Genomic DNA, 16,027 nt, shown 5'->3' with positions numbered 1-16,027 from the left:
ATGGGACTAGGCACTGGTATTCACGAGATGCAACTCACGTATTTAAGCTTCTCTCATGAGCCTCATCCAATATGATGACTGAATATTGACCAAGCTCGGGATCAGAAAGACTTTCGCGAAGGAGGACTCCATCAGTGAGGTATCTGATCAGTTTATAATCCTACAGTCAGTTGCAAGAAAACTTGGAATCAAACAAAACAACAGAGTACTTCACTAACTTCAACGCACAAAAGTATATTTCACTTACTTGATTTGAGTTCTTTCTGAGGTTCTGTCCTCAAAACGAATGGCGTATCCTACTTCCTCGCCAAGATGAACGCCTAGCTCCTCTGCAACTCGTCTGCCAGTTTAGGAAGTCCACAAATTAACTATTTGATCACTTTTATTCAGGATTTCCATACACATGCTCTCCATTACTTCCTCATAAAACACAACTAGTTGCATCATTCACAGCAACACGATTCCGAGTCCTATAACAAAAGGCGACGCGGTTTGCAAGAAAGTAAACAGATTAGGAATGTACCGAGCAACAGAAACGGCGGCAACTCGGCGAGGCTGAGTGACCCCGATAATACCGGACTTTGTGTATCCTCTCCGGTGGAGCATTTGAGAGAGCTGAGTGCTCTTCCCTGAGCCTGTCTCTCCAATTATGACTATCACTTGATTCTGCTCCACTGTTTCGATGATTTTCTCCTCGAATTGGAGAATTGGGAGCTGCGCCATTGTTGAGTCTACTCGGGTACTCTCCTCAACTTTGTATACACTTGTAAAATCGCAAGAAAGCGGCACCAGATTACGAATTCGAGTTTCTGCTACCTCTATTCTTGGATCACAGTACTGGGAAAATTTCACGACCGAAACCCAGAAACTTTTCCAAGACCTTTTCTAAAAAAATTTCTACCTTGATTTTTTGTCAATGCAAAATTTCAAAATTACCCTTAATTTTTAAAAAGATTTCGGAACATACAACATTTCTTTTTTTTTTTTAAGGTATTGTAATTAAAATGTGGGGAAAGAATTGAACCTAAAACCACGAGGTTGATAATATGAACAATATGTCAATTGAGCACTATATTTCTTCTTCCTTCAACGATTTCTCCGATCATTCGTACAATGTGCATTCAATACACCACCGACATTCCACCAAAACATTTATTCCCAACTAATATTCTTCCAATAGCATTGAAGAGGATGAAACGTCACTCTCATTATTCACTTTCTGTCGTCGAACTCCCCACGAAGTTCTCTCACTATTCTCTCGCAGCTTTTTCTCAGATTTTTAGCCCAACATCTTCGTTGATCGCTTTCATCGTCAGATTCAGTCCACATTTCTTCTTCTTTTAATGGTTTCTTCAGCCCTTCATTCAATCTACGATTTCTTTCCCCAAATCGCTTTCATAATAAGTGTCGTTTAGCATTAAATTACAATACGATCGTTTATACATTACTATGCGATCATTTATACATTACTATGCAATCGTTTACTATGCGATCGTATATAAATTACTACGATCGTTCATAAATTAAAATACGGTCGTATAGTAAATTATAAATGATCGTATAGTAATTTTTATACAATTTTAGTAAATTATAAATGATCGTGTAGTAATATATACACAACCGTTCATTACAATATAAGTGTCATTTAGCATTAAATTATAATATGATCATTTATACATTACTATGCAATCGTTTATACATTACTATGCAATCGTGAATAAATTATTACACGATCGTTCATAAATTACAATACGATTGTATAGTAATTTATACATGATCGTTTAGTAAATTATAAACAAATTGTTTAGTAATATATACACAAGCGTTCATTACAATATAAGTGTCGTTTAGCATTAAATTACAATACGATCGTTTTTACATTACTATCGATCGTTTATACATTACTATGCAATCGTTTACTATACGTTTGTATAGTAAATTATAAACGATCGTATAGTAATTTATACATGATCGCATAGTAATTTATACACGATTGCATAGTAATGTATGAATGATCGTTCACTTATCAATGATTTGTTTATCCCATTGTAGATCAATAACGCTACTTTGCATCTTTGTACAATTTGGTGGGGATTGGGATGAGTCTAAAAGAAATCATGTTGGTGGTCATATGAAATGTCTGAAAGTCGGAAATGATATAACAGTCAGTGAATTGGTAAGTATGATGCACCAACGACTAAATATCGATCCGGATATGTTTGATATACACATCAAATGTTGCTACAATCTATTGGTCCCGGCTCCTCCAATTGACATAGTCGACAATGAAGATCTTAGCTTCTTTTTGGAAGGCAATGATATATCCCATATGTCGTTATTTGTATCAATTACACCTTGTGAAAGTCATGGAGTACACACGAACAATATGTACCAACACTGCAATCCAACTGATCAACCCAATCCAATTCATGCCATGTCTTCACTTAATTATCATATTGAGCCATGTAACTTGGGAGATGACTGAAGTGAAGCTTGGTTTGGTCGAAATAGTGAACCCAGATATACTTCACAATTCGATACTAAACATGGATATGGACAATCTTCAGGACTACAAACTTCTCAAACACCTAACATCCATGTTCCAACCCCACTTGCTCCCATTCCACCAGTTGTGATGTCTTCGGTTTTAATCCATTCCACCATTTCAACCGAACCATTTGTTGATATACCCATACCATCAAAGAGCCCATCGTATGACACCCTTATCACAATACCTCATGACTGTCTGAATGACGAGGATATAAAGTTCGGTCAAATTTTCTTTTCGAAATATGAATTGTTAATTAAATTATTTATATTTGCAACAAGAAAGAACTTTGACTACTGTGTAAAAAAGTCAACAAAGATCTTGCTAACTACCCGGTGTTCGGTGGAGAAATGCAAGTGGAGGGTCCGTGCAAAAAAAAAAAAAAGGAAAGAAATTGATTCATTCAAAATGACGAAATATCCCAGTGAACATACGTGTTCTTTTGAAATAAGAACCGGTAATCATCGACAAGCAAAAAGTTGGGTTATTGGACATTTGATCAAGTCCAAATATGAACAAGTTGGTTGAACCTACCACCCAATGGATATAATTGAGGACGTCCGATGAGATTATGGAATGAACATAAGTTACAGACGGGCTTATCGCGCTAGATAGTACGGATTAATGTATGCACGAAGGTCGCCAGAAGGATCATATGCTATTGTTAGGGCACATGGTGAGGCACTTAAGCTTGCAAATCCAGGTACGATATCTAAGGTTGAAGTAGAGAACGGACAATACTTTTTAAGTACGTCTTCATGGCACTTGGTCCGTGTATCAAAGGTTTTCTAAACTGCATCTGCTCAGTGATCGTTGTTGATAGGACCCATTTGCATGAGAAATACAAAGGTATATTGTTAATAGCAACATGCATCGATGGAAATAACAACATATATCCTATCATCTTTAGTATCGTAGATGGTGAGAACAATGCATCATGGACTTGGTTCATGACTCGTTTGAAGGCTTCGATGGGAGACGTTCTCAATTTAGTGATTATATTAGATCGTCACATCTCAACCGCAAAGGCTGCTGCAAGTATATTCCCTGATGCATTTCATGCCCTGTGTATATACCATAATCAGAACAATTTGATTGACAAATTCAATAATAAAAACATAATCCCACACTTCTACCTAGCGGTGAAAGCTTATAGAATGTCTGACTTTCATATGTATTGGGCTAAGCTCCATCTATATCCTGGTGTGACGACCTACCTCGAGGAGGTTGAATTACAACGGTGGGCAAGGGTTTATCAAGTCCATCGTAGATATGACAAGATGATGACAAATATAGTAGGATGCCTCAATGGAGTGTTGAAAGATGCTCGAGAACTATCAATCACAAAGCTATTAGAGCATATTCGCGAGTGGTTACAAGGTTGGTCCTATATCCGATGTACACATGCAATGGCATGCACAAACATCGTAATTGATTACGCAATGAGTATTCTTAAGGAATTAGAATTGATATATTGAACATATCGTGTTTCTCTAGTGGATATGCATACAATTTAATGTGGACGATGGATATTTGAGGGGGTTGGTTGATCTTCGTTCACGAACATGTACGTGTATAGAGTTTAATTGCCTCGAGATCCCGTGCTCCCATGCAATATCTGTAGCGACCCTAAGAAACATGAATGTTCAAACATCATGTGTAAAATAGTTTACAGTTGAGTGTATGCTTGCTGCTTACACCAAACAAATCTTCCCAGTCGGACACAGTCAATAATGGGTTTGAATACCATATGTTGGAAATGTTGGAGATTTTGAACCAATTCTACCACCGCAAGAAGTAGCAAGTGTAGGTCGACGTCAAACCATCAGGATACCTTCAAATGGAAAGGAGCCACGAAAAATACACAGGTGTACACGATGTGGCCAGAGAGGACATAACAAGAAAACGTGCAGACAAACTTTGATAACACCTGACATTGATCCATCTAGACTAAACATATGTAATTTTCACTTCGTTTTTTCTGTACAACACTAATTATACTGTATAATATGTAATTTTAGCATCAATTATACTGTACAATATGTAATTTTAACACAAATTTATCTAAACGACCGCTTAGTTATTTATTTGCATAGTTAAATGTACAACACCAATTGTATTCTATAAATTTAGCACAAATTTATCTAAACGATCGCATAACAAAAACTAAACAATCACATAACAAAATCTAAACAATTGCATAACATATATCTAAACGATCACATAACAGACATCTAAATGATCGCGTAACAAAAACTAAACTATCACACAAACATATATTTAAACAATTACGTAACAGTTAGCCAAACAATCGTATAACAAAAACTAAACGATCGCATAACAGATATCTAAACGATCGTATAACAAAAACTAAACAATCGCGTAACAGTTAGCCAAATGATCGCATAATTGATATCCAAACGATCGTGTAACAGTTAGCTAAACGATCACTTAGTATTCTCTATACGATCGCTTATAATCTCTATCTGATCGCTTAGTAATATCTAAACGCTCGCTCAGTATTCTCTCAACGATCATAAAATGAACAAAATGGAGGGAGCATCATCAGTATGAGGTTCTTGATTATTGTTACCATCACCATTATTATCGTCACGAGGTCCCTCATCATGACGAGCCATTGTATTATTACTATCCTGAACAAATCAAACGAACTATTCTGTCAGGGAAAGTAATCGATCATCTAAGAATATGTAAAAATCGTTTAGAAACTCTATATGATCGTCTAGAAAATCTAAATGATCGTCTAGAAAATGTAAACGATCATCTAGACAATATGAATGATCGTCTAAAAAATATAAACAATCGTCTAGAAAATGTAAACGATCGTGTAAACAATATGGATGATCGTCTAAAAAATATAAACGATCATTTAGACAATATATACAATCATTTAAACAATCTATACGATCGTATAGAAAATATAAACTATTGTTTAGACAATCTATACGATCTCTAAAAAATACATACCTCACAAAAACGATGGCCCATCATCTTTATCTCGTTCAGTTGTTAGCCCATCAGATGATGTTGACAGTAAATGTATCTCTCATCTGATGGACCATGGTAGTCAAGTTCGCTAAATATTTCAGAACTTCTTTTATTTCATCCCTAAGAATCTCGTACGTTTTGGAATGACAATGTCTGGAGGACTTTTATTGCTTACGTGGTTTTGGCTCTGTTTGGCTAGTCTGACCGGCATATGTGGTTTTGGCTCTATACGTTGCACATTTACAAAGCTCTCTACATGGAGTTCATGCTCCTCGTGTCCCCCAAAGGACTCGCGAGTGCCGATGGAGTGTTCAACCCCTTTAATCCTCATTTCTCCAACAACAGGAATCATGTTAAGTCCTTCAAGTCGGTACTCCTTGTACCTCAACTCCTCTGTGCTAGGTACAAGTCTCGACATAATAATAGTTTGTACGTAAACAAATGAGAAAGTCATAATGCACGAAACTATAAACAAATGAGCAAGTCATAAGTGATCAGTTACTTACTTTTTTTGGGTGGAAAACTTTATTGCTCAGTGATTTATAAGATGGAGCACGAGAACGAGTCCATCTAAGAATTCTAGAAATTCCATCCTTGTTGACTTTGGTGGCTATGAACTTACTTTATGTGGATAAAATTTCATAAGCCCAAATCTACGATGTGGAAACTTTATTACACGTACATAATATAGAGGTTCAATGCATATTTAAGTGAATAAAAAACAAAAGTACATACTTGGAAAGCAAGTACGAGTCCATTTATACAGTAATGTGAGGCATGGTGATCACATTTTGCTTTCTTTGAATCGTATGCCTCCTCCTTCCCACGTATGGTAGTTTCCATGCTATTCAATGTACGTCCATAGAAGAGGGAAGATCAGTCATAATGTACAAAGACGTCGTGGTCGTCGACAATTCCAAATATTGTCATACCCTGCCCCGAGCCTGCCTCCTGAGCCCGAGGAGAGGCGTGAGGGACTGTAGATACCACCATTTTGTGATACCTACTGCCCATCTGAACCTCTTTACTTCACTTATTAAACTTTAAGTCAAAGAGATAACAATAACTGATTAAGTAGGTCCATTTTATTACAACAACGTAATGTTTATACAACTCCAAGACTTAACTACAAAGTTTACAATAACCACTCTTAAAACCCTCCGGAAGTGTAACTGTGGCTTGTGGTAGACCTTGACCTTAGCAGCACCCTGAAACTTCTCACCTTTCACTACCTAGAGAAAAGGAAAACATTTGAAAACGGGGTGAGCTTGCTAGCCCGATAAGTGACTTAAAAACAAGAAAACTGATTCTTATGCAAAAGAAGTGTCGTCATGCCTTAGGTGCTTTTGCTCAGATACCTTCTCAAAACTTGACCTTCAGTATCGAGCTGCTCGAATACCTTCTCAAATGTCCCTCGGTATCGAGTTTCAAGTAAAACTAGTCATACAACAACTTTCTTTAAAAAACATAGAACTGTCTTTATTTAAAATATCTTTCTTTAGAATATGGTTTCTTTAAAACATTGTAAATATTTAGTCACTCACCTTGGTCGTTTAGGAACCTTTCTTTCTTGAAGTTCCTTGATCACCTCGGGCTCCCTTTTGAACCCTAAGATCCAGATTGAACTTAAAGCTTAGATTACTCATAGTTCTATTCCTCATTCCAAGATACTTCCTTCTGCAAACACGCTATAGAATTTCTCATGAAGCTTTCTTTAAAATCTTAGCTCAGCACTCCTCGTGGTTTGGTTGAGATCCTTAAGTCCTCAAGACTGGCTCAAGCTTACCCGCCAACTCGAACCTTTTGTCCTTTCCTCACTCTCCAGCCCAATTCCTCAAAGCTTTTTCTCTAGAAGGCCTACCATGAAAACTAGATTCTCAGAGCTTTTAAGTGGCTTTGAAATCACTCCAAACGCACAAGTAATTTGGGAGAACTCTTCATCCCAAGTTGATGTTACTTATAGACCTTCCTGTTTGACAACATCTCTTCCTCTTGGAACCTTTTGACCAACACATGGTCTTGCTACCAATGCATGCATTCCTTCATCAACACATAGTCTCCTCCAAATCAGCCTTCATACACTCTTCCTAACGTTATTTGAAGAGAATTTGAGTTATGATCTGAAAAGAAGTCCTTGGCTCTATTTCTAGGCGTCCAAAGTCTCTCCAAGACCGACACCTCCTACTTGGTTGTATGTCCAAGCGTCCCTTCTTCCTTTTGCCAATGCAGCTCCTTGCCACAACTAGCTTGAAGTGTTAGCTTCTCCTTCATCCAGCTCAACCTAATTCGATTTGCAAGCTCCTTGGTGCATCCACCTTCTACTTCGAGTTGTCTTCCTCATGCATACTTCCTTTACATGAAGTCCACCTCCTACTAACTTAAACTTAACCTTTTCTTGGTTAACCATCACCAGCCCATGGCTTCCTTATCAACACATCACTTGAGCCATACTAAACTCAAGACATTGCAAGTCCTTGGTCGCGTATCCTCCTTTCTCGCATGGCTTACTCTTGGCTCATGCGGTCAACTAGGATTATGACCAACACTCTTCCAACGTATATTATTTGCACAAAACTTATCCTATGCGGCCACATGCCCTCGGATGTCCTTGGCACATAGAACATTACAATGCATAACAACCCTTGAGTCAAGTTAGGTCTCAACTCAATGCCTCATGGTATAGCTTACCATCGTCTAGCCTCTTGCTAATGCATCCCCTATGACCAATGCTAGTATGCCCTTGTTGCTCGTCAATGTCCTTAGTCTCTTGCTCAAGACCAACGCACACTAACCTCTTAAGCCTTATGTACCGCCAGCCTTAGTGACCCAAAGACATTTCACCATGTGTCCTCCATGGCTTGTCCTATCGCCTAGCTCATCATCTAGTAATGCCGCCGCTCAGCATCTAATGCACAGCCCATCGCATAGCATCTGGGCCTATCGCATAGCACATAGCCTACCGCACAGCTCTTGTTCATCGTGCAGATCTCGCTGATGCCCATCGTCTAGCACATCATTGCTATCGTCTAGCGCCCACGTCCATCGCGTAGCGCCATCACCTAGCATCATCGTCTAGCGCTGATGCCGATCGTGCAGTGCCAACACCTCATCACTTAACGCTATCGACCATCGCATAGCACGACTCTCCGCATCGTCTAGTGTCGCACGATCGCCTACCACATCGCTTAGCTCCACACATTTGCTACACGATCACCTACCACATTGTTTAGCGCCGCACATTTGCTAGACGATTGCTTACCTCATCGTGCAGTGCACTCATTTGTTACACGATCGTCCAACGTTCGCTCATTACTATACGATCTTCCAATGCGCGCACCTTCAATGCCCAGTGCCCATGAACGTGCACACTTGAGGATGTCGCATGCTTTGTTAACCTCTCAAGACATTGGCTGCCGCATGCCTTCCTACGCATAGCTTTTCTCTTGGCCATACCTTAGCTTCTTTCAACGCCCAAATAACCTCTCAAATGTTCATGGCCAACGCATGACACCACACCAACGCTTAGCATAAGGCCAACGCATTGTCAAATACTTAGCCATTTCTTTCTTAGCTTCCAACGCATGGTTCTTTTTGGCTTTATACTTAATCAATTTTTCACTAGTTAAAACTTATCTCAAAGCTACTAAACAAATCTATTTAAACACTTAGAATTTCCTTCTTTTTAACAAAAGATTTAACTTACACTTAGTTAATTCCCTCAATTTCCTACTTAAGTAGGGAAATTGAAATCCGGGTTTCATAAATATATTGCTATCGAACTGGGTTTTCTTGTATTTTCCAATCATCACTATTTCAATGAACAGTGCCAATGCAACCTTGAGAGCATCTTCGTCATTAGTAACTTTGAAATTCTCGAAGGTGATCTCCACATCCTTATAATAACTATTCTTTCCATTTGGGTCCTTGGGTCCAAGAATGAGTTATCGCAGCCTTTCACCACTCGTTTCTCTTTCCACTGTTTCCTTAGTCGGCCACAACCCAGTTATCATGTTAAAATCCTATTGGGAGAATGCTACCGTCTTCCCTAGAATGTTGAATGAAATAACGTATGGGTTCACATCTGCTACCTTCCTTAATAGAAAATAGTGCAAAAGTTGTCCATTGAAAACAAGATCTATATCCAAAAGAGGACCAAAGGTCATTTGCCTATACAGTTTCATATGTTATTTTGTCAATTTTTTTTCTTCTTAATGACAGGGGCAATTTTGTGGACTTGGCAAGCGATTGTAGCAGGAAAATATTTATCGGCAGAGAAGGCCATCTTACCAATACGACAATCGTGTACATTACAAGAATTAGTAAGCAATCGCATAACAAAAATTAAGAATCGCATAACGAAAACTAAACAATCGCATAACAAAACCTAAACGATCGTATAAAAAAAAAATAGACGACTGCATAATAGATATCTAAACGATCGCGTAACAGATATCTAAACGACCACATAATAGTTAGCCAAACGATCACATAACAAATATCTAAATGGCCGCGTAACAGTTAGCTAAACGATTGCATAACAAATGTCTAAATGATCATGTAACAGTTAGCTAAACAATCACACAATATAACCTAAACAATCCAATTGCTTAGTATTATCTATATGATCGCTTAGTAATATCTAAACGTTCTCTTAATATTCTCTAAATGCTCGCTTAGTATTCTCTATTCGATCGGTTAGTATTCTCTCAAGGATCGATTACGAACGAACACACGATTAAACCCTAAAAGATAGTTAAACCTCAAATATCGACATGCATTCTTCAAGGAAAAGACTCTCATACCTTTCAGATCACGACGACGATGGCAAGTGCGTAGAGACGATTGACGAGAAACCTGCGAGGAGTGCTCGACTTCGGAGAGAAACGGGAGCAAAATCGAGAGAAAACGCTTCGAAGAGAAATGCTTTGAGCAGAAAATGAACGAAAATGGAGGGAGACCTTATCGTTATAAAGCATTCGTAGAGATGTACGTTCACCAAACGGCCTGAAGGTTTTTTTAAAACTAGGGGTAATTTTGGAATTTCGCATGGACAAAAGATCGATAGAAAAGTTTTTAGGAAGAGGACATTGGTAAAAATTTTTTTGGATTTTAGGTCATTTTGTGAAATTTTCCCACATACTCTTCCTAACATGAAGACCAAAAAGATAATCTTGACAATTATTCTAAAATCCTATTAAATTTTGCAATCCATGAAAAACAACTTATTTAAACAAATTAGGGTATTTTAGCAAAAGTATATATAAAGGCACCTAAAACCCTACATCAGCCGTCATCTTTCAGTTTCCCTGGGCTCGTCGGGGGGGTGAATACGGCTAGGTATTCTTCCCTTCTTCACTCTCTAGAAATCTCTTTTAACTGACTAAAATTCAGCAAAGCAATTCCTTACTCATTAGATCTCTGGCTGTGTTTCTCTAATTTTCAGTAGTTTTCGTATCTGTTTTGTTGTGTTTGCAGGGAAGGATATCGAATCTACCATTTGAGTTTTCTGACCTATCAATTGTAAAGGAAGAAAACAAGGTTTGTTGGGTTTTTTGGAGTATGATTTTTGTTTTTCTCTGTTGCCCATAGCTAACAAATCAATTTTCTGGGAAAATTTTCGCGGGTTTAGGAACATTCGGAATCCGACAAATTTTACGTTATTTGTAGGGAATATAATCTTTTTATTTTGGTGATTTTGTTGCTGTTGGGTAATAAATCTGAATTTTCAGGCTTTAGTTTTTTTTTTTAATTATTATTATTTTTTATTTTGCGTTGTGCACTTTTGATCATGTTGGATATATCTGACAAACTTCTTGCTGGTCGGGAATCTCAGTATGCCAATCTTACCTTACTTTCGTGATTTCTATGCTCATTAAACAGACTCCAAATTAGAAACCATCCTTATGATTTCTTATAGTTTCTAGACGGTTTCTTTCAATTGTAATTCTGGAGGCTATAAGTTTTTGTGTGGCAGTATTTGCTTATTTATTTATCATATATTATGCTTTTAAATGATACATTTCTTATTTATTTTTAGATACACGGGAACTATTTTCTGAATGTTATGTGAACTACTGGAATTCTTGTTGCAGGGTAAAAAATGGTGCAGTATAACTTCAAGAAGATTACAGTGGTACCTAATGGAAAGGATTTTATTGATATTATTCTGTCCCGTACTCAGCGACAAACCCCCACAGTTGTCCACAAGGGTTATGCCATTTCTCGCTTGCGCCAGTTTTATATGAGGAAAGTAAAATATACTCAGACGAACTTCCATGAAAAGCTCTCTACTATCATCGATGAATTCCCTCGGCTGGATGACATCCATCCCTTTTATGGTGATCTCCTACATGTTCTGTATAATAAAGATCATTATAAGCTTGCTCTTGGACAGGTTAACACTGCAAGGAACCTCATTAGCAAGATTGCTAAGGACTATGTGAAATTGTTGAAATATGGTGATTCACTCTACCGCTGCAAGTGTTTGAAAGTTGCTGCTCTTGGAAGGATGTGTACTGTGATAAAGAGAATTGGGCCTAGTTTGGCTTACTTAGAGCAGATTAGACAGCATATGGCAAGACTTCCATCAATTGATCCTAATACTAGAACAATCTTAATTTGTGGGTATCCTAATGTTGGTAAGAGCTCATTTATTAACAAGATTACTAGAGCCGATGTCGACGTTCAGCCCTATGCTTTCACAACAAAGTCACTCTTTGTGGGTCACACTGACTATAAGTACTTGAGGTACCAAGTTATTGATACACCTGGAATTTTGGATAGGCCATTTGAAGACCGTAACATCATTGAGATGTGTAGTATTACTGCTTTGGCTCATTTGAGAGCTGCCGTTTTGTTTTTCTTAGACATATCCGGGTCTTGTGGTTATACAATTGCTCAGCAGGCGGCTCTCTTTCACAGTATAAAGTCTCTGTTTATGAACAAACCATTGATTATTGTCTGCAACAAAACTGATTTGCAGCCGCTGGATAGTATATCAGAGGAAGATATGAAATTGGTCCAGGACATGAAGGCTGAAGCTATGAAAACTGTAATGGGTCAAGGAGGTGAGGCTACAGGTGAAGAGGGGGTGTTGCTTACTATGAGCACTTTGACAGAGGAAGGTGTTATTGCAGTTAAGAATGCTGCCTGCGAGAGATTATTAAATCAGAGGGTAGAATTGAAGATTAAATCCAAAAGGATGGAGGATTGCTTGAATCGGCTTCATGTGGCAATGCCAAAGCCTCGGGACCAGAAGGAAAGACCACCATGCATACCTGAGGCAGTGTTGGAAGCTAGGGCAAAACAAGCTGCAGAGAAGCAAATTAGGAAAACTGAGAAGGATTTGGAAGAAGAGAATGGTGGTGCCGGTGTCTATTCTGCCAGTTTAAAGAAGAATTATATCTTAGCCAATGATGAATGGAAAGAAGACATTATGCCTGAAATTCTAGATGGACACAATGTGTCTGACTTCATCGATCCTGATATTTTATTTAGACTTGAAGAGTTGGAAAGAGAAGAAGGGTATCGTCAAGCAGAGGAAGCCAAGGATGATTTTGAGATGGATGGTGCTGAATTGACTCCCGAGGAACAAGAAGCTTTGGCTGCGATCAGGAGAAAGAAAAGTGTGCTTATTCAACAACATAGGATCAAGAAGAGCACTGCAGAAAGTCGACCCATTGTACCAAGGAAATTTGATAAAGACCGGGAATATACAACAAAAAGAATGGGGAGACAGCTATCGGTCTTGGGTCTGGATCCTAGTTTGGCAATTAACCGAGCACGTAGTAAGTCACGAGGTCGCAAGAGGGAGAGATCTCCTGACAGGGGAGATGCTACTGGCGACAATTCTATGGACGTGGATGATGAAACACCAAGTAAGAAGTTGCGTATGAGGTCTAGATCCTTGTCAAGATCTAGGTCTAGGTCTCGGCCACCAAGTGAGGTTACCCCTGGGGATGGATTCAAGGACTCAGTCCAAAAGGTCAAGGCATTGAAGATTGCGAAGAAATCTGTGAAAAAGAGGAATAAGGACGCTCGTCGTGGTGAGGCTGATAGGGTAATCCCAACATTGAAACCAAAACACTTGTTTTCAGGAAAGCGTTCTACTGGAAAAACTGACAGGCGTTGAAATGTTTGAGGTAAATCCTTATGCTTTGCTTGCTTTAATTTGGTATGCGTTTGTTAGAATCTGAAGACTCAACATTGGTCTATTTGCGTTTTTTGGATCATGAATCACTCTTATTCTGGATTTTCTCTTATATCACGCAACAACTTAACTCACTTCGTGATTGTTCATGGATATGACTTTAAAGAAAATCTTCTAATCCTCCATGGTTAGGGTAGACTCCTAAAGCGAATTCTTTCACTAGATGACATTTCTTCTTCTTCTTCTTATCTTACTGGTTACTAAGTGCACATCTTCTTCAATTTTATTTTATTTTTATATATATGTGTATATATATATTATCATGCATATAGTCTTAAGTTCAGTGTCTGTTTTCTTTTTGCAGGATACATTTGTTTGCAACCTTTTAGGTGTTTTCTTGTTGTAAAAGGTCTGATGAAGATGTAGATTGCTGCATTGCCTTGGGAAACAGAGTTTATCTTATTTTGTAGTCTTTTTTTCTTTTCGCCATTTGGAATGATGGGTTATATTTCAAATCTTTGAGATGTTTTACTCTTGGGTGTCTTGTATCTTGCTACAAAACTGTTAGTGGGGTATTTCACATGATACCAGAAATTTTTTGACCGCAGAGTATTAAAATTCTATTTTCTTCTGCCTTCTTTTCATGGTAATTATATTAAAAATAATACACCATTTTATTCGTATAAAGATTTTCCATCTCTCTTTTTAAAGCAACTTCGTTTGTAGTTAAGCAATGATTATAAAACTCCAAAGTTTGAGTGACCGTATTTAAATGGTAGCTTTTCCGTCATTTTCCAACCTCCTTGCTAGTATTGGTATTATCTTTTTAATTGGTAGATCTATATTTTCATATTTTTATGGATTTGACTTTCTCAATATATTATAGGTAAAATTCATGAAACGTATAAAGACAAACTACAAAATGTTACTAGTAGAAAATATAATATAAATAATAAATATTTATGCAATTTTTATTTACTACATAAATAAAGAAATAATAATTTAAGTTTGTTTTTTCAAATCTTTGAATAAAGGGAAATTATTTCAAATGATAAAATTATTGAAAATATTTATAATATATAGCAAAATTGTAAAATTATCAATGATATAGACGATGATAGACTTCGTTTATCATCGATAATTATAAAATTTTGTCATATATTTAAAAACAACTCTTAAATAAACTTATGTATTAAGTTTGATATTTTCTCTTTTTAAATATGGATAATACATGTATGATTTATGAACCAAATAATTGCTTAATATTTAACGAACAATTCCTTGTATGCATTATTAATAATGGCTAAATATTTTACAAGAAGAAGAATACACATGGAACTTCAAAAATACCTATTTGGGAAATTAACTTGTTTAAAATTGCCACTTCTTTGAGATCCTAGTAGTCAATACATTCATTTGATCAAATATGAAAATGACATCTAAGAGAAAATGGCACTAAGGGAAGAAATACAAAAGTATGTTGTAATGTAATGATTGACAAATTTGTTTTAGTAGTTTGAAAATAACAGAATTGGATGATATGAAAGAGAAAGGAGAATATTTTCTTTTTCTTTCTATATACAAGTAAAATGCCAATGTCACTCAAGTCAAGTCTCAATTCATCTTCATTTTTTAAAAAAATTTAAAAAATTCAACACATTTAGTTTACTCTGACTTTATCTTTATACTTTTACTCATAGGATCTTAGTGAATAATTTTTATTTTCTTTTTACAAAAAAAATATAAAATCATCACAATGTAGGTCTACTTGTTTGAGAATACATATTATATGTCGATTGAGTTATGCTTATTTTGATCATAACGGTTGTATTTCTAGCCATAAGTTTTCACTACAATAAAAATATGAAAAAAATCCATAGATAATTAAATCACTTTTAAATAAGAGCCGATGATTAGCCACTTTTACATATTTAGACACAAAATATTACATTAAATGATTAGAAACTATTAACAAACCGAATATAGGCACAATGTCAAAAGTTAACGTCTTCTTAGATCACTTTTTGACTTTTAAACATTGAGCTTATAAATACAATATCGCGAGTTTCTTCATTTCTCGATTAATTTTGTTAAAATTATGTAAGTTTTGAAAACTAGCAAAAAGTAGATTTTATTTTATATATGTATTTGGATTTTTGGTTTTGGTTTTTTAAAATTACGGATTTGACCATTATTATTTTGATAAAAATCCAATAAAAATTCGGAAGTTTAGAATATAAATTAATAATTTTCAAACTCATATAATGAATTGTGCAAAAATAATCATAAATTCTTGGTAAAATTCACTAAATGGCCCAAAA

The 16,027-nt window shown here is 36.6% G+C and overlaps 3 protein-coding genes across 6 annotated transcripts in view; 2 read left to right on the top strand and 1 right to left on the bottom strand.

Moving 5' to 3' along the window:
- LOC120075294 (probable pre-mRNA-splicing factor ATP-dependent RNA helicase DEAH4) overlaps nt 1-869 on the bottom strand; it is a 32,816-nt gene extending 31,947 nt beyond the window's left edge. For 3 of the 4 annotated variants that reach the window (XM_039028528.1, XM_039028526.1, XM_039028527.1), the window contains exons 1-3: nt 524-869; nt 248-340; nt 39-143 (exon numbers count right to left, since the gene is read on the bottom strand). In XM_039028528.1, coding sequence (XP_038884456.1) covers nt 39-143; nt 248-340; nt 524-723 — 398 coding nt within the window. In that variant the 5' untranslated portion in view covers nt 724-869. Of the gene's footprint in view, nt 1-38; nt 161-247; nt 341-523 lie in introns of all 4 variants that reach the window. The other variant, XM_039028530.1, reaches the window with a different exon arrangement.
- A 2,437-nt stretch (nt 870-3,306) lies between these two features.
- On the top strand, nt 3,307-4,026 carry LOC120076085. The gene has a single exon (XM_039029864.1). It carries the CDS (start codon nt 3,307-3,309, stop codon nt 4,024-4,026), a length of 720 nt encoding a protein of 239 aa, XP_038885792.1.
- Nucleotides 4,027-10,799: 6,773 nt separating this feature from the next.
- On the top strand, nt 10,800-14,337 carry LOC120075624 (nucleolar GTP-binding protein 1-like). The gene is made up of 4 exons (XM_039029190.1): nt 10,800-10,894; nt 11,033-11,095; nt 11,650-13,698; nt 14,071-14,337. Exon 3 carries the CDS (start codon nt 11,658-11,660, stop codon nt 13,686-13,688), a length of 2,031 nt encoding a protein of 676 aa, XP_038885118.1. The 5' UTR covers nt 10,800-10,894; nt 11,033-11,095; nt 11,650-11,657; the 3' UTR covers nt 13,689-13,698; nt 14,071-14,337.
- Nucleotides 14,338-16,027: the final 1,690 nt, after the last annotated feature.

The sequence above is a fragment of the Benincasa hispida genome, chromosome 4 (genome assembly GCF_009727055.1).
Source record: "Benincasa hispida cultivar B227 chromosome 4, ASM972705v1, whole genome shotgun sequence".
Taxonomy (NCBI): domain Eukaryota; kingdom Viridiplantae; phylum Streptophyta; class Magnoliopsida; order Cucurbitales; family Cucurbitaceae; genus Benincasa; species Benincasa hispida.
This window is presented reverse-complemented; position numbering and strand designations above follow the sequence as displayed.